This window comes from Pristis pectinata, chromosome 19, assembly GCF_009764475.1.
Source record: "Pristis pectinata isolate sPriPec2 chromosome 19, sPriPec2.1.pri, whole genome shotgun sequence".
Classification (NCBI taxonomy): domain Eukaryota; kingdom Metazoa; phylum Chordata; class Chondrichthyes; order Rhinopristiformes; family Pristidae; genus Pristis; species Pristis pectinata.
Genome location: NC_067423.1, coordinates 19,081,186 through 19,108,669, shown reverse-complemented (window position 1 = coordinate 19,108,669; position 27,484 = coordinate 19,081,186). Strand labels below are relative to the sequence as shown.

At 39.9% G+C, this 27,484-nt stretch overlaps 1 protein-coding gene across 1 annotated transcript in view; it reads right to left on the bottom strand.

Moving 5' to 3' along the window:
* Window positions 1–27,484, bottom strand: part of sbf1 (SET binding factor 1) — a 141,394-nt gene that overhangs the window by 82,058 nt on the left and 31,852 nt on the right. The window contains 3 exon segments of the mRNA XM_052033617.1: window positions 872–991; window positions 1,608–1,745; window positions 2,882–2,967. Of these exon segments, the coding sequence (XP_051889577.1) occupies window positions 872–991; window positions 1,608–1,745; window positions 2,882–2,967 (344 nt within the window).

The following is a 27,484-nucleotide window of genomic DNA, read 5'->3' as shown; positions in this document are numbered from 1 at the left end:
TGAAATACAATGAGGTCTTCTTTCTCTTTTTCTCATCTTTTCTAGGATGCCTCCATAAACTCTTGATTCAAATCTTAGGATTCTCACATCCTAATGACCAAAGGCCAATCTATTAGTTAATTGAAACCAAGCTTTGGAATTTTAACCCAACCCCCATCTAACTCTCTGCCTCTCTGGCACCATCCTCTGTGATAGTCATCCTTAAAACTATCCTGCATTCAACAACTTCAGATCAGCCATTCCAGTCTTCTATTTCAGATTTCCAGCACTTAGTTTTTCCCCTGCTCTCTCTTCTGGTAACTTCAGTTTTTTTATCTCCTCCTGTTTATCCCAGATGCATGTTTTGTTATTTATTCATCTTTACCATTCTTTTCAGCCATCACTACCACCACAATCTTCTCCCAGTCTTATCACAGTCCCCATCACAGCTCTACAGACCCACCCCTATGACTCAGAACTTATTTCTAACTTTTCCCAGTTTTGATGGAAGTTCATTACCTTAAAATGTTAACTCTATTTTTCGCTCCATACATGCTGTGTGATCTGCTAAATATTTCCAGCATTTTCTGTTTTTATTCAAAGCATTTCATTTTGGCATGCTTTTGAGTTTTGTCAGATTACTCTTCTCTGAAGTGCCTTGAAATTGTTTTTACATTAAGGGTCTAGGTTGGTCATGTGATCATTGTGGGAACAATAATAATAGGCCACTTTGCTGTATATGGGACTTTGCATTGCTAAATGACCATCACATTTATTCCATAACACTATTTTTTTGTATTACAAAACAAAGACGTGAAATAATTGATATGCTTCACAGTTTCCACAAAGTCAATAAAAATGCATGGTTCCTTGCCATCCATGCAGCTCTTACCCTGAACACCTCAGTATGGTCCAACTGTGAAACCAGAACCAGACTTTTTGGGGCAAATAACTGTGGAGTCTGGATAAATTTTGAGTCCTCTTCGGTGACATTTGCATGGTTCTGCTGGGGCTGTAGAGAAAAACCATCAAGCAGACCTTAGTGAGGTTTACAGTGTAACACATGCAAATCATCTAGCAAATCAAGGATCCAGCTGATATTTGCAGGTAAGGAGACCAATACACAAGGAGTTACAAACAGTGATCTCATCAAGGGGGTTTAAAGCAGCTGTTTTATTTGACTACAGTTATCCAGGTCATAGTTACAGGCTAGAATCTAATCTAGTGAGGACATAAGAGTCTGTAGATGCTGTCCAACAATCTGTTGGAGGAACTCAGCAGGTCATGCAGCATCTGTGGGAGGAAAGGAAATGACGACGTTTTGGGTGGAAGCCATTTTGCCCCTCTTTGCAATCTCCTCCACCCTTATCTTCTGAGATATCTCTGCTTTTCGAACATTTATTAACTCCATCATCAGCAGGATTGCCTTCAGCTCTAGAATTCCCTCCCCACACCTCTTGGCGTTTTCTTCTCAAACTCTCCTTGAAACCTACCACTCTGACCAAGGCTTCTGAATATCTGCTTTAACATTTCAAGTGAATCACTGTTACTCACATGAAACATCATGGGACATTACTGCCACATTAAAAGTGTTATTTAAATGGAGGTTGCCGTAGTAATACAGTTACCTGTGAACTCTCAACTGCTTCCCAAAAGGTGAAACATGCACAATAATGCCTCTCTGAGTTGATATCTGTTAAGACTGCCACAAAGAAGTTTGGAGATTTCCTTTCAAGTACCAGCTGCCATCCACCAGGCTGACAAAACTGCAGGAAGAGGTGATCAAAGAACAAGAGGAAGTTACATATACATCTTGCAAAATGAGATTATATCAACATCCATCACCCAATGATGAAGTACTCACACTCCAGTAAACTCCAATATTGGCTGGACCAACAAGGGCTGAGGCAAGGATACAAACCTTTCACATTTACTTTGGCAGAACTTTTCCCATCTTAAAAATGCCTTCACCTTAACTCTCTCTGTCACAGTGGAAAAAGCCACAACTGTTTGCCTTCTCATTCCAATCTTTCAGGTATTTCGGTGACATTTTCTGTCCCTGATACACTTCCTACAATGGTACACACAGATCAAGTTTGTCGAATTGGCCACTGTGGGTGAATGGTAGAATTATGGAGGGAGTGGAGCAAGGAGTGTTAATGGGCAGGTGCGAAAGAGATCACTGTCAAATACTTGAGGAAAGGGGATTAGTCAGAGAGTAGCATAGACTCAAGGGCCAAATGGCCCCCATGTTGCAAAGAAATATGAAAATACAAAATCATAAAGTAAAAAGATGAAGACACAATGTGTATTAAAAGGTAGTTCTACAGTCTGCATGGGATCAGAGGGACCTAGATGCATGTGTGTAGATTGTGTAGGTGGTAGCCCATGTCCAGAGAGCAGTCAGCAAAGTATACAGAAGCTTGGGTTTTACAGCCAGAGGCAAAGAGTACAAAGGCAAAGAGGTTATACTGAACCTTTATAAAGCTCTGCTTTGGTCATACGTGGGATACAGAATCGAACTCTGCATTGCACCATGTCACCTCAGCCCCCACTGAAAATGGCTAGTGTGCTATCTGGCCACTTGTCTAATCCTGCACCTTCTGGTCTGAAGGTCCAAACTAGTACCATTGTTCAGCTAGCAAGGATGTTAGTAGTGGTAGGCAAGCAGCTAGTAAATGTGGAAGGGAGGATATAACAAGGTAATTTTAGGAACCTCTGATACAGATAATTACTTGCATGCAGCAAAGAGTTTCTGTCTGCATGTGCCTGTGTACATGCCCATCTGTCTGCGTGTGTGGCAAGAGCAGAGAGAGAGACAAAAGCTTGGTAAAACTAAAAGGATAAAATACCTGCTTTCAAAAGTAAAGCCAAACAGTATCTTTATTTAGCTGGGACTAACCAATTGAATGCCCTCTGGAAAGGGATTGTCTTCCCATTCTTTTTCAGGAAAGCGCTGGATAATCCGTCCCTGACCATCACCACTCCCTGTAAAGGAACAAAATCCATATTAAAGATTAAGATCACAACACAGTAAACTAGATTAAAATTAAGCAGTACATACTGCACCAGTCCAGAGCTGTTCTGAGTGCATCCCAATTAGCATGCATAGTGCCACACAACACCATAAAGAATGTCTTGGGTGTAAAGACAGGACTTTGTCTCCACAAGATCTGTGTGGTTGTCACTTCTACTAATGGCATTATGGACAGCTGCAACTCTCACAGGTAGGATGGCGAGAACAAAGTTATGAAAACTTATCCCTTGTGTTAGTTCTTTCATTACCTTCAATGCTTAATAAAGCCAAATCAATGGGAACTTGTCTAATACTTCTGACATGGTGATGTCTATTTTCATTGACATTTGACCTTTCCATACATATGGGTCCAATTACAAAAAGAATGAAGAGCCCTCTTCAGCAGTCAGCTCACTTAGCTCTACACTTACTGTTCACAGAAAATTACACAGTACACATCACATACTAATTAGACACGCAGGGCATCAATTCACTTGCACAACCAATGAACATAACACATGCAGTCAGCCAAAGATCCACCTACTCACTTTAGTCCCATATAAACTCACCAGGCAAAAGAAACCCTGACTACCATAATCAAAGCTGACATTTAAAGCCATGTATACGAGAAGATACAGAAAGTATATCCTGGCCTTCCCTAAACCCATTTATCTTTAATGTTGAACAAAGCAATTCACAATTACTGTTTATCTTCAACATTTTGCAATCAAGTTTTCATCTTTCTTCCTGGGTTAGTATTTCTGAAAACAATCACAAAAGACAGTAAGCTGCAGCCTTGACACAAGCGGTGGGTATGTGGAACGAGCTGCCACAGGAAGTGGTAGAGGCGGGTACAATTACAACATTTAAAAGACGTTTGGACAGGTACATGGATGGGAAAGGTTTACAAGGATATGGGCCAAATAGTGGCAAATGGGACTAGTACAAGTTAAGCCAATGGATCTGTTTCCATGCTGTCTAACTCTGTGATAAGACAAGAGGTAGATCACATACATGGAACATGAGAACACACAATTCTGAGAACAATTGTACTTCATCACTCCTTTACAGAGGTTCACATTCTGACTTGCCAACTGCTCAAACAGTAAACCTCATGCAGCAACATTTGTATTTTGTATATGCTTCTATCATCTACCTGGACAGTCTGTTCCAGATTAATCACCTTCTATAAAACAAAAGAAACACTAAATAGACCATTTGCAATCTGAAAGATTTATACGAACTTCACTAAAAATTACCAGCCTTATTTGGGCCCAAATTAAACAAATCACACATCAGCTCAAGCCCAACAATGAGCCTTGGCAAATTCATACCTCCAGGGAAAAACTTACAAAAGGCTTTTGATGACTGCTACGAAAATGACAGAAAGTGAAGCGATATCTGGAATTAAGCAAACAGCTATAAAGGATTAATCCTATGAATGCAGGACATTCCAGGTACATAGGGTGCAGCACCAGTGACAAAGTATAAGTGTGCACATACTGGGTTAACTAGCTTCCAGGTACACAATTAATTAAACCATACCACATTCAAAGGGGTCAAATAAACTTTACAAGGTCATAATGACCTTGTTTAATGATCTGCTCAACATTATACAAAGTGTCAATAATTCTTTCAGATTTGTAACCCTGAATGGCAGAGTTGCCTGAATGGCAACCTTAATATAAAGGTTGGTGGTGTTGCATGGGTGAAGGAGAGTGGCTAAAGTTGAACTTATTAGAACACATTTAGAAGAGCAGTACTGCGAAGTAATTTACCCTGGAGAAATCAAACTCCAGATAAGAATTAAATTCAAGTAAAAGGCCTTGAATTCCTCAACCCCATGGTCCTGCCAATGACACCTCCAGTAGGAAGAACAAATTCACCGCTGCATTTCAGGGAAAAAAAATTGACGAAGACCACGCAGAGAGAGAGGCAGGCAATGCCAAAAGAACATAATATTAAATCTTTATAAATTAGTTATTAGCTCTCAATTTGTAATTTGCCTTATTTTGGTTGCCACACCATAGAAAAATTTCAATGGTTTAACTAGGCTGTGAGTAAATTTACTGGAACGAAATCAGGGTTGTGGGATTCGAGTTATGTGGGTAAAGTGATTCAGATTTAGATTGATTTATTGTCATATACACCAGGATGCAATGAAATTCCTTGCTTGCATGAAGCTCACAGAGTTAACAGAATACATGGCAATAATAAATACAACAATAAATACGATGATGAGTGCAAAACAGCAGAATGGTGCAAAGATCAGAGTGCAGTCGAAAGTAGTGGAAAAAGAAATGCTAAAGTGACAATAACGGAATAACCAAGAGCGGTAGAATTAAGAGTATGAGAATGTAACAACACCACTGGGAAGGAAGTGCGAAAGAGGTGATTGATTCAAATGGCACGTGATCAATGGAGCAATCATGTCCTCTGGGATACATCAAACCACAATCAAGGGTGTGTGAGGGGAGATTGGTTCAGAAGTCTGACAGCAGTGGGCAAAAAGCTGTTCTCAAGTCTGGATATCCAAGCATGGTCTATATTCCTTGGAATAGGAAAAGGAGAAAATTAGAGATGTTCAAAATCAAGAACAATTAAAGTAGGGAGAAAGCATTTCTGGTGGCAGACAGATTGGTAAAAGGTCACTTTGAAAGTTATATAGTCATGTAACAAAATGGTAACAAATGCAATTTCAATACTACTTCTCAAAAAAAGATAAATTCCCAAAAGCAAATAACATGGAGGAACATGGGATTATTTAGGCAGCTCTTCAGACAGGTGGGCTGAATGGCTTCTTTTTGTACTGCTCCATTCTGTGATTCTACAGTGACCATTATTTTCACAGGTTTATAAAGTTTTCCCAGTTAAAAATAGTACCTTTGCAATTCTACTTCCAGAAAATCTGGGGAGCCATACAATATGGTCGGGCAAAGCGAAAGCACATGAATTTTAATCCTGCCAAATGTGGTGATGCATTTTGGAAAGTTAAATTAGGGTGGGATATACACAGAAAATAAAAGGGCTCCACAGAGTGTTGAGGAACTGAGACACCTTGGGGTACATCCATAAATCCCTGAAAATGGCAACACAGGTGGATAGGGCTGTTATAGAGTCAGAGTGGTACAACACAAATGGGTCTAATGGCCTACAACATCTGTATAGACCTTTTTGCCCTTCTACACCAATCCCACTTGCCCACATCAGATCCATGTCCTCCTATATCTTGTCTATTTATTTGTCTATCTAAATGTCTCTTAAACAGTGATTAGATCTCATTCAACCACCTTCTCTGGCAGCAAGTTCCAAACATCAACCACTTTGTCAAAAAACTTCTCATCAAATCCCCTTTAAAACTCCTTCCTCTCACAGACCTATATTTTTCATATCCCTACAATGGGGAAAAAATTCTGACTATCTACTGTATTTCTGCCTCTCAAACGTTCATATACCTCCATCAGGTCACCCCCAGAGTCTCCTTCACTCCAGGGAAAACAACACAGCCTATCCAATCTTTCCCCAAAACTGAAGTCCTGCAATCTAGGCAACACCCTGGTGAATCTCCTCTGCACTCTGTCCAGCACAACCACATCCTTCCTATATATAGTGTGGAAAGGAGAGTTGCACACGGTACTCCAAGTGTGGTCTAAACAATGGTTTGTAAAGTTGCAACATAACACCCCAACTTTTATATTGTACGCCCCAATCCATGAAGGCAAACATGCCATATGCCTTCTTCACCACCCTATCTACCTTTGCTGCTACTTTCAGGAAACTATGGACTTGAACCCCAAGTTCTGTGATCATCCAACATTCAGTGCTCTACCATTTACTGTACATGTCCTACCCTGATTTGACTACCCAAGATGCATCATGAAGGCAGCATAGGGGATGTACTCAACTGACTTATGTTCCCCATACATCCAACCTCCCTTCACCACTCACCAGGATAGTCTGTGGCCCTTCTGCCTTGAACAGAGACCCCATCAGTCCCCCTCAACCACCACTCTTGTTCACATGGATGTACACATTCTTACATTGAACGACTTCTCCTTCAGCTCCATTCAGTTTCCCCTGTGAACGTGCATAGCCCCAAGCAATGCCTGGCCCTTTCTTGGATTTGTGGAACAGTTTCTGTTTCAGTCCTATTCAGGCCCTCTCCAACTTTTTTTTAAAAAATACATCGAGTACTGTATTTAAGCTACTGACCGAAATCAAAAAGGTCATTACCTTTGCTGCCAATTTCCACCCTGCTCTCACTTTCATGTGAACCATTTCTGATTCTTCCCATCTCTATCTCCATCTCAGGGGATAGCTTAGCAACCAATATCCATTACAAGCCCAGCAACTCCCATGGTTACCTTGGCTGCACCTCACCTGAACCCTGCATTTTGTAAGGATTCCATATCATTTTCCCAGTTTCAGCATCTGCGTTGCATCTGTTCCAGTGATGACACATTCCACAGCTATAGTTTCAAGATGCCTTTCTTTTTCCTTAATCATGGCTTCCAATCTGCTGGAATTGACACAGCTCACAAACCAGTCTCTAATTCCTGCACTTCTGTTCTCACCTCCCCTTGCCTTCCGGCCAGAACGAAGGTTCCCCTTATCCTCACCTATTATCCAACTAGCCTCCATGCTCAACAGATCACCTTGCATATATTGTCAAACTCAATGGCAAAACTGGGCTTCCAGTCATCTGTCACTGTAATTTTCCACCCTCTTCCCACACCGACCATTCCAGCTTGGGTCTCCTACATTGCTCCAGTGATGCCCAATGCAAGCTAGAGGAACAGCATCCTGTCTTCCATCTGGGCACGTTGCAGCCTTTGGGATTCAACTTCAGGTAATCACCATTTTTTTTAACCTCTCCCCTTAAATGTGGTTGTATTTTTCCATTTAAAATTGTTTCTTTACTTTTCTCTTCTGTCTCTACCTGCTAGTTTTTAAAATGATTGTTACTTTGACAATATTTGTTTGTACCTAATCATGGCACCCCTGGTTCTTTCCACAACTTAAAACACGTTTGTTTTCTCACTTTTCCAGTTCTGATGGAGAGCCCTTGATCAGAAACATCAACTCAGTTTCACTCCCCATGGATGCCGTATGATTTGTCAAGTTCTTCCAACATCTTGTGTTATTGTTTCAGATACCAAACAGAGGATATTGAAATCCTATTTGCTAGACCAAGAGGATGGTAAGGGGGTGGGAGTGGGAAAGGAGCCTAAAACAGTGCAAGATCACAGGGGAAGCTGTAATGACACCCGATACCTTTAAAGTAAAACTGCCAGCAGTTAAGATCTCAGACATAAGGTTCCTGCAGTCAGGGAAGGGCGACCTGGTCAGACGCCAGAGGTTGTGTTTCTCTTGACCTCCAAGTCAGAGTGGGAGGGAGAGAAAAATCAGTGTCACCTTTAACATTTAAGGTAACAGTAACCTATCAACCTAAAGTAAAGGTACATCAGAACAGAATGAGGAACATTGGTCTGTTGCCATCTGTTGAATTTGTGATTCGGACTTGTTCAAATTTGAAGGAGCTCAATCTGACCTACTGTAAACATAGATAAGCAGGAGGAAACAGGTTCTACATATTTCCTGGAAACTCTAGATAATAGCATGATGATCTGACCTCTGGTCAAAGAATTAATGAAGCAGAAGCTCTTCTGAAATTTCCAGGCCCACAATATTCAGATGTGAAACCAATGAATGGGAAACATAAATGGAAGCAGGTTTTCCATAAAGTGAAGTCCAAAAAATTACACAGTCCAGAAAATTCAATTTTGGAAGGATATTAAGAACCAAGTTAACAACAAAGTGCAGATTGATTGTAATGATACCAAGAATAGGATGTTATAAACTAAACATCAGGATGTTATAAACTAAACATCAAGAAAGAAGTCCAGCCTAAAGAGGGAAGAATATGGCAGCTTTAAATATTACAAATGAATTGGAAATCGGTTTATTATTGTCACATGTACCAAGGTACAGTGAAAAACTTGTCTTGCTGTTCATATAGATCAATTCATTACACAGTGCATCAAGGTAGTACAAGGTAAAACAATAACATAATGCAGAATAAAAGTGTTTGACACTGCAAGTAAAAGTTGCTTCCAATACTGTAGTTGGTGAATCAGTAAACACTATATATACTGCATGAGTTGCCCCATACTGAATACATCTGTAAATGTTTGAAGATGTATTATTTCTACTTGAATCCTTGGAATTTAATTTGTGCAGTGGTTGAAATAAGAAAGGGATCCTCAGAAGAAAATGTAATCAATATGATAGAATTTTGCTTTCAATTGAGGGGGGCACAGATCAATCAGAAAGTAATCCATCCATGGCTAGCAATTAAGAATAGTGTTATATTAAATGCTTATGATGTTGTTGATAAGAGCAGTAAGCTTGAGCATTGAGACAACTTTAGGAAGCAGCAATGGATGTCAAAAGAAGGAAAAGAGAATATGAGAATAAATTAGCACAAAGTATTAATACAATAGTAAGGACTTCCCCAATTATGCAAAGAAAAAGTAGTAATATAAATTAGCCTCTCAGAGACAAAGGCAGGAGAAATTATATTAGGGGAATAAAGAAATAACTGAGACAACAAACAAATATTCTACCTCAGTCAAAAATGACTAATGTAGCATACAAAATGAGGAATTTAGCTTTCTAACATCATGAATCAGAAAGCACTGGAAAAAAAGAGTTTAAAAAATCCCAAAATACCCTTAAGCTGACTGCTTGCACACTATGTTTCTCAGAATCTCAGAAACAGCTGCAAAGACAGTAGATACATTAGTATTACAAAAATCCTTAGACTCTGGGAAAAGTCCCAGATTGGAAGGTAGCCAATTTAACATGCTATTCAATGAAGGAGCGAGAGCAAAAATAGGGAACTACAGTCACTGCAATGAGAACAAATTGGACATGTTAACAAGGAACTTAGAAACTCCTAATATGATTGAGCAGAATCAAGAAGGTATTATGGAAGAAATGCAGTATTTGACAAATTTAGTAGACTTTTTTTTTCAGAACTGAACAAGTATGCTGGATAATGTGGAACCAGTGGATATGGTATATTGAGATTTAAAAGGACAAAAAAGATAGTTACATAAAATAGGGGCCTCATGGGTTGAGGGTAACATGTTAGCACGGATAACAGATAAAACAAAATAAATGTCATTTTTATATTGAGAGGCTGATACTTGTGGGAGGGCACAGGGATCAGTATTGGGCCCTCAGCTTTTAAGATCTGTATTACTAGTTTACATGAAATTACAATAGAACATATCCAAGTCTGCTGACGATTCGCAGCCAGTTAAAGTGAGCCACATGATGACAAAGAACGTGGGGGGGAGGAGAGGGAGGGGGAGGGGAGGGAGAGTGTTAAGTGAGATATCAAGGAGGCGACAGATGGAATACGATGCAGGAAAAAAACAAGTTATTCACTTTGATAGGAAACAAAAAAAAGCTATTTTTAAAGGGCAAGAAGCCATTAAATATCAATATTCAGTCGAACTTGGGTGCCCCAAGAACCAATAGTTGAAGTGCAGATATAGCAAGTAATTACCAAGACAAATTATGCTGGCTTTCATTACAAGAGAGTTGGAGTGCTTGCACTGATGCAATTGTTCAGAGCGTCAGCGAGAACAAGCTTGGTGCACTGTGTGTAGTTTTGGTCTCTGTATTGTCTTGGAGATGGAGCAGTGCATATTTACTCTCAATTCCTGGGAAGACAGTTAGTGCAGATCAGGCCATTCAGCACACTGTGTCCATACTGAGCATCATGCAACTAGTTCCAATAATCACATTTTATTCTTCCCACATTTCCATCAACTCCCCAGATCCAACCACTTGTCTACACACTAATAGCAATTTATAGTGGCCAATTTAAGCTACCAACCTACACGTCTTTGGGATGTGAGAGAAAACTAGAGCTCCCAGAGGAAGCCCACATGATCACAGGGAAACATGCAAAAGCCACCCAAACAGCAGAAGGTCGGGATTGAACCTGGGTCATTAGAGCTGTGAGGCAGCAGCTTCAAAAGCTATACCATTCTGTCACTCAAGACAGTTCTTCTTTGAGGAGAAAACTGGCCTGTATTCACTGTAGTTTAAATGATTGGCTGGGGATTTCATTAAAATGCAAGATAATGAGAAGGACTGATAAGGTAGATGCTGAGGAGTGGTTTTCTCAGACTGGACAACGTTGAACTAGATGGCATACAATAAAGGGTTATCTTTCAGAACTGAACAGAGGAGAATTTTTTTTCCCCACCTAAAAGGTTGTGTGCTTTCAGTATTATCAACCCTAAAAGGCTATTGACCCTCATGTCGTCAGCTTTCAAGGTTGAAATTAGATCTTCAAACTGTATGGGAATTAAGAGGTCAAGAAGGAAAATGGACATGATCTCAAAAAATGATACAGCGGGCTTGAAGAATCATATGGTGTATTCTTACTATTTCTAATGTTCTTAAGGAGGCTGTGTCACTGAATGCAGTCGGGAGATTAGCAAGTGCCCATAAATACAAGGAATTTTGGGAGATTCAAAGAATCACTGCTTGCTTTTAATGCAAATTTAATGAAAAGTTTTTTTTTAAATACATTCATATTTCTGGAAGCAAGACCAATATTTACTGCTCATCCCCAATTCCTCTTCAAAAGCTGGTGCTTCCTGAAATGCTGCAGTCCTTTGACGTAGGTACTTCCACAATGCTGAACGAACAGCAATATATTTGCAGCTCAGGATGGTGATGGACTTGGCGGGGAGCCTGTAAATGATGGTGTCCCCAAAACATCTGTTGCCCTTGCCCGTATTTGTGGAAGAGATCGTGGGCTTGGGAGTTGATCTTCTCAAACAGCAACTCTCAAACAAAAATTACAATAGATTTAACTTCCACAGCAAGACAACTTCAAAGAAAATTACAGGGAGCAGCATCAACCACTATATACAGTCTTTTTTGGCCTTGCAAAAGCCTTTGATGGACCATACGTTGATATTTTTTGGCAACGTTACAAGCCTTTACTATCTTTAACTTTCCAGAATAGCCACAGATCAACCACTTTTCCTGTTGGGTTATTGCGTCTTAGAAGGGATATACATTTGTTGTAAAACATGTTTTTATTCTTTAAATGTTAGCCATTGGTTGATTGTTATATCTTAATGTAGTTTCCCCAAATTCCACCATAGTCATGCCCCATCTTCATTGTTTGGCTTAGATTTAAGACCCTGGAAATCATTCTTTCCTAAAGGTTCCTTAACGACAAGAATAATCAACCCTCTCATTACATAATTCCAAATCTAAAATATCCTTTTCCTTTTTTGGCTCCTCAACAGATTGATCTGGAAACATATACACTCCATGAATTCTATAAGGGGTGACGTCATAGGGGCACATAAAATCATGAGGGGCATAAATAAGGTGAATGGTGGCAGCCTTTTTCCAATGGTAGAGGAGTCAAGAACCAGAGGGCATAGATTTAAGGTGAGAGGGAAAAAATTGAAAGGGGATCTGAGGCACAAGATTTTCCCCACACAGAGAGTGGTGAGTATGTGGAACAAGCTGCCAGAAGAACTGGTAAAGGCAGGTACAATTATAAGGTTTAAAAGATAATTAGACAAGTACATGGATAGGAAAGGCTTAGAGGGATATGGACAAAATGCCAGCAAATGGAACTAGTTCCATTCGGCATGGATGAGCGGGGCCAAGTGGCCTATTCCCATGCTGTACAACTCTATGATTCTATTAATTCATTCACATTACTGCTAATTTAAATGGAAAACAGAAAAACAAAAACATTAAAATTTCAGGTCAGGGATCCTTCGTCAGAACTCTTTTTCTGCCAGCTTACTTGACTAGCTGAGTGTTTCAAGTATTTTCTGCTTGTATTTCTTTTGTTAGTCTATATGTAGATTAAAAGGCTTCCATGATTATCATATTAGACTTGAACAAGCAACAGGACCTGAAGAAGGATCCTGATCCGAAACTTTGACTGCCTGCTTTTCTCCACGGATGCTGCCTGGCCTGAGTTCCTCCAGCATCAGTGTTTTTCATCTCGATTCCACCATCTGCAGTCCTTTGTTTCTCTTGGGGTTTTAAATGAACTGCATGTTGAACTCTGAATATGTGAGAAATTCTCAGCTACTGAAAGAGCAGACTAGAGTCACCAGTGGTGCTGATTTCTTGTGGTCTATAGGAAGGGTTCCATTTGTAACTAACTAGTTACCAGGGTGGGTTAAGGGGGTGTGGAGAAGCAGAGAAAATTTTCAGGTACTTCTGGGCGAAGGCGGAGAAAATTATCCAGCACGTGTGTCTGACCAATAGAGTTAGTTTTATTACAGGAGAGGCAGTTTACAATCATAGCTGAAGGTACACGATATATGAGCAAAATAATTTTGTGGATTGAAACGGTGTGGTTTCATGTCTGAAGTTGTGAACAAAATAAGTATGCAGCAGCAAATCAACAAGCACATTGATAATTTTCTGATAGCTCATGATGAGCAACAAGCAGTGAGAGGTTCCATAGCAGTTTCAGACTCAGAAAAAGTCGAGAGAAAGAACCCATATTCCTTTATCATCAGGTCCTTGAAATCACATCCTAAAACCACTAAGACCCTGAAGCAGGAAGGTTCCCACACTAACAGCAGCACATCAAGACATTTGGGAAATATTACAATGATAGAACTTGTCAAGTCTTTTCCCGTAGTAATCTTCAAACTAATTATTGAAATTCAATAATAACTAGTTATCTTTAAATAATCAATACCTTAACCCACATGGCAAGTGATGCATTTATGGCATCAGTCCAATTTTAATTTTCTTCCCCTCAGCGAGAGGAAAAGCAAGCCAGAATTACGAGTTTATATCACTACCCACTGAAACCATGCAGACTCCATCTGCTGCATCTGTAGACATGCATGCTTCTACTGTTACATTTGCAATCAAGCCTCTACTCCCACATTTACCCCAAAAGTACCTTCCTTGCAACGACTGTAGAATTGAAGATGTAAAATGTATCCCTTGGTTAAGGCCTCCAATTTGCTGGTCTAATAGCAGAGCTGAGACATTGGATCTTTCAGATGCAATACATGTCTTCTTTCAAACCTGGCTGTGTTGGGGATATTTACTTTCTAATTTTAGTCATTTTCAATTCATCTGAGCAACCCCACTCTGATGAATATAAAATCAAGCTTTAGGATCGGCCTGCCAAACTTAAACAACACCGAAGTAGCAAGTATGAAGATAGCTAAAGACATAGGTGGAGTGATCTGCCCTTGTGGTTGGAACATTAGTTACATTGAGACATGTAAAATGGGGAGGTTTAGTTGGTGCTGAAAGTCTTTTCAAGCCAGGGTGTATAGTCATAGGATAAGAGGTTGGACATTTTGGATAAAGCTGAGAACATTCTTTACTTAGGTGCCGTGGATGCTATATATATTTTTTCCCCCCCAAGGCCAAGTTAGACTTTTGGACATTTGAGGTAAGAGACAATGAGTCTACTTTGCTGCTTGATCCCCAAAGTTAAGGATCAGTAATGACATTGAATAATGGAGCAGACTCGCGAGGCCACATGCTTGTTTATGCTTATTTCCTGTACCTGCTGTCACCATCGGGTGAATGGCAACTAAGATCTGTCACTGAAAGGGAATAAAGTACTCATGAAGGCACATTCGACTTCATCACTATAATCAGGGGTGAACAGAATGGAATTTTTTATGCTATTATTTTGTACAATGCACTTCAACTTGATACTGTTTATGTCAGAATGTGACAGAAAAACAAAAGTACCTGTACCTACAATTACATTTACTTTATCAATAATTGCAATAATTAATTCAATCTCCAATGCCAAATCACAGATTTGTAGGAAAAGCCTATGGCACTTTAACCATTTCAATCCAATAAGCCCCCAGGTTGAACGCCACCACCACAAACAGCCTGCAACGATGTTGTCAATATTTTCATCAACACTTAGAACTACCTGAACAGGCTATTTGTTCTGAATATAACTTGTTTTGGCCACAAGTCTGTAAACAGCTGCACCTCCTGTAATCTACACTTCCAACCTCTTGCTAGACTGGGAGAATCTAACTTCGGAAGCATTACAAAATATGGCGTTCATGTTCTCCCTGTGACTGCATGGGTTTCCACACTGGGTACTCCAGTTCCCTCACAAATCCCAAAGGTAAATGTCAACAGTAAATGATCCTAGAGCATCAAAAGAATCAAAGAGGAGTTGATGGGTATGTGACAATATTACAGGGGTATAAGGAAATAAGGAGAGAGAAAAATAGGGGTGATGAGATTGCTCTGCTGGGAGCCAGCATGGACTCAATAACCTCCTTCTGTATTGTAATAAGCAAAAATTACACTGGTCATAAGGGGTGGGGAAGGCAAACAGTGTTCCAAAACTTAGGACCTCAAACAAGGGGCAAAAAACAAGCAAAACTATTCATTTCGATACAAATTAGTTGACATGACTGGAAAGGTTGTTCCCTTGATAGCTGGGGGAAGCTTATGGCTATATACACCAGCACACAAACATAGCCTATTTTTAAGCAGCTGATTTGGGAAAAATAGTTTTGCATTATTTTTAGGTGGTTTGGGTCACTCAGCTAATTCACAAATGAGTATTTAAAATAGAAAGTAAAATGTGCTAAAACAGGTCAAAAGAAAAGAGATTTTTGCTGCAATTTAAAGATGAGGTGTCACAAATGGTAGTTGGCAGGAGCTTCACCTAGCAAATAAGTGGCCACAATTTCAAATTGCATCATGGTATGTTTAATTTATAAAACATGGTGATTTTAAACCAAAAACCAACTTCCAAAACCAAACTGGTTCATTAATATCCTTCCTCACAAAAAAAACTGACCAATTAGTTGGTTTGTTCAACATCTGATTAGGGTCACATTTAATGTCTTCAGAACTAAATACCAGCCTGTTTGGTCCACATTAACAGTAGGTGAAAAGCCTGACAATCAGTGATAAAATGTGATTGAATTTCCATTTGCTTCTGACTGGAAGAACCAAATTGTAAACAGGCACCAATTAGAAGTTGATTCTAGCCTTCATTAATAACTGTATAACAATCTGGTCAAATTCTGATCATTCCATCTGCATTCCTGAAACAAAACAATCTAAATTACAGCTTATAAACCCTTTCCCCAATTCTCATTTACCGTCATTGTCTCAACACACAGAATAATAGTTCAAGACAACACAAAGCACCATCAATAATTAAAAATCAACTACACATCTGAGGCAGACATAAATGAAACGAGACATTGAGTACGGGTTTAATGTTCTTTCTTTCCTGAAACAAGAGATACCAGTCTACAATAGCCAGCACAAAGAACAGAAATACCAAGGCAAGGCACTGGAGGCATCCAGCCCAGAATCCAACTCAATAAGACATTACTGCTCAGCATTCTCTGGCATCTGTCCTAGGGTATGAGATCTCTATACCAGGCCTCTCTCACAGGAAAACACAATCCCCAAATCTCGTCATTACTATCATCATTATCAATTACTATCAAATTTTTTGAAGAACAGACAGTAAGAGCATTTGGTAGAAAGGTATTGTACTCTAGATTCGTCAGGCTTTAACTCTTCCCAGCGTCCTGACCACGACTACTGATGCTTATGCACCTCCTCCACCACTCAAAAACCCTGCACCACACTACCTAACCCAGAACCCCATCTTAATACGAAAGAACTCGTCACAAGCAATTTTCAACAATGCCTTGGAATACCTGAAGTGCTTCCTTTCAGACATTACCAATGAGGCTGTTGTAGTCATGTCAGTTTTGGACTGGACTACAAGCAACCTAAAAGCAATCCAAAGAATCAGTTCCATAAAACAGGATAGAAATTCCTTAATATGCATCACAACTCTCTGGAATCTGGAATCTCAGGGGCTGAAGTCACATTGCTGCAGTTTACAATGGAACAATTGATATGAAAATGATCCTGATTTAACTTGAACCACTGACACTGGAACAGAATCAGGTTTATTGTCACTGACTTATATGACGTGAAATTTGTTGTTTTGCAGAAGCAGTTCAGGGCAAAGACAAAGTTACTATAAATTACAAAATAAACAAATAGTGCAAAAAAAGAATGAAGTAGTAGTGTTCATGGACCGTTCAGAAATCTGATGGTGGATGAGCTATCCTCGTTTAAAAAAAAACAAGCCATAAAATTCTCATTCATTAAAGTAACACATTGAACAATGAGCTCTAAGCTTATGGCATGGATAAGTTATGCACTTAAATATTTGTGTTTTTCAATCCATTTGCTTTCAGAGTTGGAAACCTACGAGAGAGGTATTAGTGCCGGCACATCTTTCCTTGGATACGGGACCCAGGATTATTCACAACAGCCTCAGTGTAAATACAACTGAAACTATTGGGAGGTTATGGGCGGTCCAATCTCTTACCATGCTGAATCTGAACACAACTCAGTAACATGATTAAAATAGTCCTTCAGTACAACAATATATATAGACATTCACTCAATAACAAAGAAGAATGGAATGCTGTGGGTGAGGGGTGAAGTAGCATCAGAGGCATCTGCATTCAAGGCACTTAACTCTCATCTTGGACTCCAAGGTTGCCTTTGGTATAACAGGGTAAATAAAGGCTATCCCTACAGACAAAATCCAGATGAAGGGTCTCAACCAGAAATGTCAACTGTCCATTTGCCTCCATAGATGCTGCCCGACCTGCTGAATTCCTCCAGCATCTTGTATATTTTTACATGCATGGTTTTTGAAGAGGGAACCACTGCACTGGACTTCAACACTGCAAAAAAACAGGGATCATCCCACCAACCCACTTGGTTTGATGATGGGTTTGTACTCTGAAATATTCCCAGTAGTTTCCTATTCACCTATATGGTCCATAGCTTTTCAGAGTCTTTTTCTCAGGGTGGAAATGTCAAATACTGGAGGGCATAGCTTTAAGTTGAGGGGATGAAAGTTTAATTTATGAGGCAAGTTTTTTTTAAAAGAAACAGAGTGGTAGCTGCCTGGAACACACTGGTGGTAGTGGAAGCATTTACAACAGCAACATTTAAGAGCCATTTAAACAGGCACATGAACATGCAGGGGATAGACGGATACAGACCAAGTGCAGGCAAGTGGCATTAGTTTAAATTGGCATCATGGTCAGCAAAGACATTCCGGGCCAAAGGGCCTGTTCCTGTGCTTTACTGTTCTATGTTCTAACTCTGGATTAACACAAAGTTAAATAAACAGATGGCATTGCAAAATTCTGCAGACCAGAGCTTCTGTACGACGAGGGCCTTGTTTACAGTCATTCGTTGTGTCTGCTGGGGAACTGAGACACCATTCCAATCATAACCACTCAATCACGAAAAATGGAAATGCTTTCAAGGTCAGAGTCATACTGCACAGAAACTGGCCCTTTGAGCCACCACATCCATGCCAATCTTTTTGCCTGCACTAGGATGGTATTCTTCTAGACCTTGCCCATTTAAGTGTCTGTCTAAATGCCTTTTAAGAGAAATAATACTGCCGCAGCTGGCTCCTTGTTACCTCCATCTTATTTCTCACACCACTAAATTCAAGTGCCCAATGGACTTTATTTCAAACTCAGTATAGGTCATGCCACGGTTACAAATGGGTTCAGTTTTTTTTCCACAGACATCCATAAGTCAGAAAGTACATAAAAATCACTCCTTACAATGACCATACCTCCACAGTATTGTAATGAATGGTGTGATGAGGACCAATTAACATTTCTTTATCATCTTTCCCTGTCTAATTACAATAGCACAGAATCACGATGTCCCATGCTCAATGGCTGGTTTCAATGGGCCTGAAGTATCAGTGCATGTAAGATTACTTAGAGTATCAGTCCACAAGCATCAATAGATGCGATTGCTTGTCAATTTCCAAAGCCATTCTCTTAAGTGGCCTCCCTCTCTTAAGTGGCCTCCCACAGCGAAGCTGGCAGCCTGTATTCTTGAGACAATGGTGTCTTATTATTGCGGGGAGGTTACACATAAACAGTTTTTTTTTAAAAAAAGACCGATTCTCGTTTGAATTTAATAATATTTATGGGAGTTGGAGTTATGTACAGGGTGTCTATAAGTCACGTGTTTGTAACCAGCAGAGGGCCTGTACATCACTGACCTGCACATTAAACAAGTACTAACCTTTTAACCAAATCTGTACAGAACTACTTGTACTTTTTCTGTACTTTTCAAAATAAATTTTAAACTTAATCCTTTGACTGTACTATTTGGGATTGTTGGAGAAAAAGATACAACTTTGAAGGCTTCTGATTTACATATTCTGGCTTTTATTTCTCTTATAGCCAGGAGAGCTGTATTGCTTAAATGGAAGGAAGTTACTCCGCCTACTCATTCTCAATGGTTACGGGATGTTATGTCATACTTGAATCTAGAGAAGATTCGCTGTTCAGTTTTTGAACCTAATCTAGACTTTCAAACCCTGTGGGGACCTTTTTTGAATTATTTTCAAAATCTCTGATTTGGGAACTAAAATGCAGATATTGGCTGATACAGTTACGTTTTTAAAAGTTTTTCCTTGTTTTTTCCCATTTAACAGCTTCGGGTTTTGGTAGTGGGAGTAGATTTTTTTAATATAATAAAATATTTCAATTTTTTCTTCCTTTATTAACTAACTACTATATGTGATTATTAATTTAGAGTATTGTAATCTAAGTACGATTTAATACAACTTATTCAGTAGTATTTTTATTCTCTTTCTTGATGCATGTACTCTGTATTTTTTTTCATGAATTCAATAAAAATATTGTAAAGAACTACCTCTACATAAACTCAAGGTACATCGTTGGTGAGGCTGCAGTTGGAATATTGCCTTCACTTTTGGTCACCCTGCTATAGGAAAGATGCCATTAAGCTGGAAAGAGTGCAGAAAAGATTTATGAGGATATTGCCAGGACTCAAGGGACTGGGTTGTTGGGAGAGTTTGGGTAGGCTAGGAATTTATTCCTTGCAGAGTAGGTGACTGAGGGATGATCTTCTGGAGGTGTATAAAATCATGAGGGACTTAGATAGGGTGAATGCACTAAGTCTTTCTTCCTCTCCCACCCTCCCTCCCCCCGCCCCACAGAGTTGCGCAATCAAGAACTAGCATAGGTTTAAGGTGAGAAGAAAGAAATTTAATAGGAATTTGAGGGGCAACTTTTTTCACACAAAGGGTGGTACGTACATGGAATGAGCTGACAGAGGAAGTGGTTGAGGCAGGTACAATAACAACATTTAAAAGACAGTTGGACATGTACATGAATAGGAAAAGTTTAGAAGGATATTGGTCAAATGCAGGCAAATGGAACTAGCTTAGATGGGCATTCTTGGTCACCATGGTTGACTTGCCTGGAGGGTCTGTTTCCGTGCTGTATGACTATGATATACATCTTAATAATACAGGTCATTATCACATTTCCCAGAGTCACAAAGATAAGAGTTAAATATCAGAAATAGATTTATACAAATGTTAAATGATAGGATATATCATTGTAAGGGGATCAAGTACAATATTTCCATGCTGACGATACAAAGCAATGTGGCAGTGAGGGATATAAGGAAGATACAGAGGGGATTTAGGTAGATATAGAAAGGCTAACTGGATGGTCTAAGACATGGCAGATAGTATACAAGGTGAAAGAATGTGAAATCATCCATTTTGTAGAAAAAATAGCAAAGTGCAATTTTTTTTTTGAAATGGAGGGAGGTTGAAAGGTGATGGTGTTAAAAGGTACCCAGGCATCTTTTTACACAATTCACAAAAGGTAAATGCAAGTTCATCAGGCAAGTAGGAAAGAAAATGAAAAGGTTGGCCTCTACTGCAATGGCATTTTGTAGAATACAAGAGTTCCAATTACAGAGGTGTGGTGAAATCATATCTGGAACACTGTGTATAGGTCTGGTCTCCCTACCCACAAAAAGATTTTGTTGCGATTGTTCAGCAGGTTGATTGATTCCTGGGATAGTAGGTTTGTTCTATGTAGAGAGATCAAGACTATGCCTGTACTCTTGAGAGTTTAGATGATTTCATTAAAACATACAACATTTCTGCAGGGCCTGACAAGGTAGATATTTTCACCTGGATGCAGTGCCTAAAACCAGGGGTCACAGTCTCAAAATGAGGAGTTGGCCTTGCAGGGCCCAAAGGTAGTCAATTTTTGGAATTCTGTACTCAAGAGAGTGGTGGAGGCTCAATCACAAGTACATTCAAGACCGACCCATGAATTTTTAAATATCAAGGGAATCACTGAATCCGAAGTTAGTGTAGGAAATTGGGGTTGTGGTAAAAGATCAACTGTGATCTTGTTGATTAGCACAAGGGGCCAAATATTCCAATCTTTTAATTAGGTTACTTCCACCCAAATTTTCAATTGCACAACTCATTGAAAGATCAACTTTCACACCTCGCCTTCAAATGCTTCTTCGCTTTCTACTTTCCACAAAGCAACTGACAGGAGTAGGGCTAATACAGCAAATGGCTGGGCACTAAGGAATGCTGATGAAGACAGGGACCTTGGGGTCCAAGTCCCCAGTCCCTAGCAAGAGGTAACATCGGTCAATAGGGTAGTGAAAAAGGCACATGGCATGCTTGCCGTCATAGGTCAAGGGTGTAAAATATGAAAGTTGGGACATTATGTTGCAACTTTACAAAATGCTTTAGTTATCACAAGAGATTGGATTAGGCTGGACTTTTTTTTCCCCCCCGCTGGAGCAAAGGAGGCTGAAGGGTGACTTGACAGTGGTATAAAAAATTATGAGAGGCACAGACAGGTAGATAGAATTTCTTTTCTAATTGTTAAGGCATCAAAAACAAGAGGGCATAGGTTTAAGGTGAGAGGAAGGAGCTTTAAAAGGGATCTGAGGGGAAGTTTCTTTTTTAAAAAAAAGACACAATGGTTGATATCCAGAAAGAGCTGCCCGAGATGGTGGAGGAGTCAGATATAAATCACTACATTTAAGAGGCACTTAAACAGGCACTTGAATCTGCAGCGCATCGAAGGATACAGACCTATTGTGGACAACTGGAATTAACAAAAGGGCAAGATGGTCGGCATCAATGTGATGGGCTGTAGAGCCCATTTCTGTGCTGTACAACTTCAACTCTATGACAGACTTTCATATTTAAAAATCAAAAATTTGTAAATGATCAAAATTTGTCTATCCCAAGGTTCACACTTCCCTCAATGCAGTCTTTGTCGACTATAAATTCACGTAATACCAGGAAAACCTAGGTGAGAACTGCTAAACGTCATCCTCCGCCTTCCAAACACAATGTCCTGGTTTTCAATCTTTGCAATAACAGTTTCTAACTTCTGCTCAATTTCAGACATTTTCCCTTCAACAATATGGAACAATCCAACAACTCCATCACAAATTTCATGCTAATGAAGGTTAAATGGACAAACAGTCTGTGCAGATGTAATCTGCACAGTGACTGAGGTCATCTCTGAATACTGTGCGATGTTTCACCAAGTCCCAATTCCACACTGCACAGAGGCTAACCACAACACAAATCCCCCTTCTAAAGAAGCTTTTATGAGAATTCAGATCACTGTTGTTATCCTTCACTCAGTGTTCAATGTGCTCAGTCAGGTCTGTTATACATTACAAGGACATCACAATGACGGCATTTCATAGTGATAAGGAACACATGATGTGTGACTTATAAAAACAGACTGAATGATTCAAACCCACACACTACAGTACAATAATAAAAATAGCAGAATCCCAATTATGGCCATCAAGACAACACTATTTTTAATCTGATTGTTCCTCTGCTGAATAAATTACACATATAAGCAAAGGAAATATTCTGCATAATTTAACTGCAGAAATGGGAGAGGCATTGGTGTCATTTATTGCTCACATGTGAATGCATCGCTGTCACTTATTGCATCCGGTGTGGCCTCCTCTACATCAGTGAGACCTGATGCAGATTGGGGGAAACCGCTTCGTCAAGCACCTTTGCTCTGTCTGCCGTACCAGCCAGGATTGCCTGGTGGCCAGCCATTTTAATTCCACTTCCAATTCCCACACTGACATGTCTGTTCACGGCCTCCTGTACTGCCAAGTTGAAGCTAGATGCAGATTAGAGGAACAGCACCTCATATTCCGCCCTGGCAGTCTCCAACCAGACAGCATGAACGTTGATTTGTCTAATTTACGGTAACTACTCCCCTGTCCCCGTTTTTACCCCCTTATCCCACTGGCCCCATCACCCCACCTCTTTCCCCTCCTCCATCCTCTTGATCTGCCCAGTACCCACACATTCCTCCTTCTGGTTCCCCTCCTCACCTCCTTCCATTTATTTCATGGTCCACTGTCCTCTCCCATCAGATTCCATCTTCTTCAGCCGTCACTTCCACCATCACCTCCCAGCTTCTTGCATCATTCCCACTCTCCCCCTTCCTATCACCCCCACCTCACCAGGATCCACCTATCACCCACCAGCTCTTGCTCCACTCCTTCCCTCCCACTTTTTATACCGGCTATCTCCCCTTTCTTTCCTGTCCTGATGAAGGGTCTCAACCTGAAATGTTGACTCATTTCCCTCCATAGATGCTGCCTGACCCACTGAGTTCCTTCAGCATTTTGTGTGTTGCTCCAGAGTTCCAGTGTCTGCAGTCTCTCTTGCATCATTATCTGTAGGTGAATGACTAATGGTCCTGGTGGCAGGGAGAAGGGGAGATGGAGGAAGACTATTTATTTTACATGTGGAAAGTTCTTGAACTCTGCCCCTTAAGATGGGTAGTGAGGGAGGGAGGGAAGGAAAACAGGAGTGGCAAAGCTAGCCATCAAGTGCCAAAAGTAGTAGTAAGCTTGCATGATAGCCAAGTGGCATTTTACACTCTGGTCATGGTTCTGATCAATCCATTAAGTCTGTACAAATCAAAATTTTATTCAAAAAATTCAAATATTCCAAAAGGTGGTAGAACAGTTTGAGACTCATTTGCTACATTGCTTCTAGAATCCTTTGTATAAGGTCTGTTAAATTCTTCTGAAATTATCACCTGCCTCCCAACCAATAACAAAAAATATCTGTACTTACATAGTCATAATTTCAATACGTTCCATATCACTTTAGTCAATGAAGTACTTTGAAATGAAGTTTTGTAGTTTAAGTTTTTTTGAGAAATATCCTCAAGTAAGATGGTAGCTTCTCAATCATTTGATTAAATTTTTTTCATTAAGACTAAACTTCTGAACAAATGACAATAACCTCACTCTAGGATGCAATAGCCGGTGCAGTGGGTCTAAATGAGACATGACCTACCAGTGCTGTGCATCTTAAATAGTGGCATTACATTTCCAATCCTCTGGAATACAAAACAAAAATCGGTAAATTCAACCAACTCATTCATAATTTCTCCAGCCACTTCTTTTAAGACCCGAGGATGGAGGCCATCAGGTCCAGTGGTCTTATCAGTCTTTGATCCCATTAGTTTGCCTGATGAACCATTCTCTTATTGCTGGAGAAAAATTAACTTCCCTGCTTCCTATAGTTCTTTGATTGGGACTTGATCCAAAATAATTTTTTTTTTAGGATTTCTGCCATTTCTTCATTTCCCATTGTGTCCCCACTCATCATCTCTCTTCCTTTTTCTAAATCTGTAGAAGCTGTCTGTTTTTATATTTTTTTAAATAATTTTTTAAAAAAAGTCATCCTTTGCCGGTCTTCAAAAGTTTCCAAATCCTCTGGCTAGCCACTAATTTTCATAATATCGTATGCCTTTTCTTTCAATTTGATACCATCCTTCTTAGTAAGCCATGGACAGGGCATCGTTCTCATAGAGCCTCTCTTTCTCACTGGAACATACTTATGCTCAGATAGGAAGTATTTCCTTAAATGTCTGCCACTGCTGATCAACCTTCATACCCTAAAACAATGGCAGTTATGATTGACTGAAGACAGAACTGGTGAAAAGGACTGGGAAAACAGATTAAAGGAACTAGGTTTCTCATCCTCGAATTCCATTTTAAGTCCTATCATGCTGTCATTACTCTTTCCAAGAAGAATATTTTACTATAAGATGGTTAATTAATCCTGCCATAATATAAAATACTAGATACAAAATAGTCTGCTTCCCCATGGTTCCTCCAGATATTGCTCCAAGAATCCATCAATGAACACCAATCCATACACTCAATGAACTTGTCCTTTTGGCTACCCTTGCCAATTTGATTTGTCCAATCCATGTTACTAAATAAGCCTCCATTATTTCCTCAGCATGTCTGTTTCTCCTCAAAACCTTGCTGCATCCTTCTCACAATCCACACTGCCACTCAGCTCAAACACTGATGAGGGTACATTTGATCTCCTCCAAGATCATTTATACGGACTTTGAACAGCTGGTTACCAATACCAAACTCTATTATACCCACTAGTTAAAAACCTCCCAACTGTTTTCTGTCTGTCAACCCATGCCAATATATTACACCAATCCCATGAGCTTCAATTTCATTTGATAACTTGTGTGGCACCTTATCAAAGGCTTTCCTAAAGGCCAAGTATAACACATCTACTGATTATCCTTTATCTATTCTGTTACAAGTGTCAACCTCAAGAGACTAACTGACTTGTCAAGAACAACTTTCCTTTCATATACCCAGTTTTATTACTTTCTAAGTGTTTTACCACTTGTATTTTCCCTCTACAGACGTTCAGCTAACAGGTCTGCAGTTTGTTTTCTTGTTCCTTTCTAAAACATTGCTGTTACATTTGTTACCTTCTAATCTACAGGACCATTCTAGAATCTACGGAGCTTGCAGATGACAACTAGTGTCATCATTTCCATAGCCACCTCTGAAAATCTTGGGATGCTGGTCATAAGGCCAAGTTAATTTATTAGCTTTCAGTCCCAATCATTTCACCAGTTTTTTTTAAAACTTATGCTAATTTCTTTCAGCTTCATATTCACGCGACTTGCTATTCTTACTATTTATGGAAGGATTTGGCTCTTTTGCTGCAAAATAAGACATAAATTCTGTTTAATTTCTCTGCCATATCCATAAGACCGTAAGATTATAGGAGCAGAATGAGGCATTCAGCCAATTCAGTCTGTCCGCCAATCATGCCTGATTTTTCTTTCAACCCCATTCTGCTGCCTTCTCCCGGTAGCCCTTAACCCCTTTACCAATCAAGAACCTATTAACCACTACCTTAAATATACCCAATGGCTTAATACCCAAATACCCAGCCCCCTGTGGCAATGAGTTCCAGATTCACCACCTGCTGGCTAAAGAATTTCCTCCTCAATTCAGTTTTTAAGGGACGTCCCTTTATTCTGCAGCCGTGCCCTTGGATCCTAGCCTCTCCTACTAATGGAAACGTCCTCTCCACATCCACTTTATTGAGGCCTTTCAGTATCAGATAGGTTTCAATGAGATCCTGCCTCATCCTTTTGAACTCCATTGAGTACAGGCCCAGGACCATCAAACACACCTCATACATTAAGCCTTTCATTCCCAGTATCATTCTTGTGAACCTCCTCTGGATCTTTTCCAGGGTCGGCACATCTTTCCTTAGATACGGGGCCCAAAATTGCTCACAATATTCCAAATGTGACCTGACCAATGCCTTATAAAGCCTCAGCAGTACATCCTTGTTTTTATATTCTAGTCCTCCAGAAATGAATGCTCACATTGCATTTGCCTTCCTTACTACTGACTCAACCTGCAACTTAACCTTAAGTGAATCCTGAACTAGACTCCCAAGTCCCTTTGCACCTCCAATTTCCAAATTCTCTCCCCATTTAGAAAATAGTCTACACCTTTATTCTTCCTACTAAAGTGCATAACCCCACACTTCCCTACACTGTATTCCATCTGCCACTTCTTTGTCCACTCTCCCAATGTGTCCAAGTCCTTATGTGGACTCCCTGCCTCCGCAACACTACCTATCCTGCCACTTATCTTTGTATCATCTGCAGACTTGGCCACACCATCAGTTCCTTCATCCAGATCATTAACATATGAGGTGAAAAGTTGTTGTCTCAACAATGACCCCTTACGGAATCCATTAGTCACCAACCATCCTGAAAGGGACCCCTTTATCCCCACTCTCTGCCTTCTGCCAGTCAGTCACTCTCCATGCTAGTACCTTGCCTCTAACACCATGGGCTCTTATCTTGTTTAGCGGCCTTGTTTTTTCTGTTTCAACCATACTATCGCTCTGCCATTTCCTCATTCCCAGATATAATTTCTCCTCGCAGTCTGTAAGGGACTCACATTAACTTTTGTTAATAACATATCTACAGAAGCTCTTCCAGTTTGTTTTTCTTCCTAGATTGCTCTTGCATTCCACTCTTTTTCAATCCCTCTGTCCTCCTGTCAAATTTTGCCATTTTCCTGCATCCCTGTATCCCTCAATTCCCTTAACATCCAGAAATCTATCAATCTTTTTTTTGTACAAACTAAATGATTGAGCCTCCACAGCCATATGGG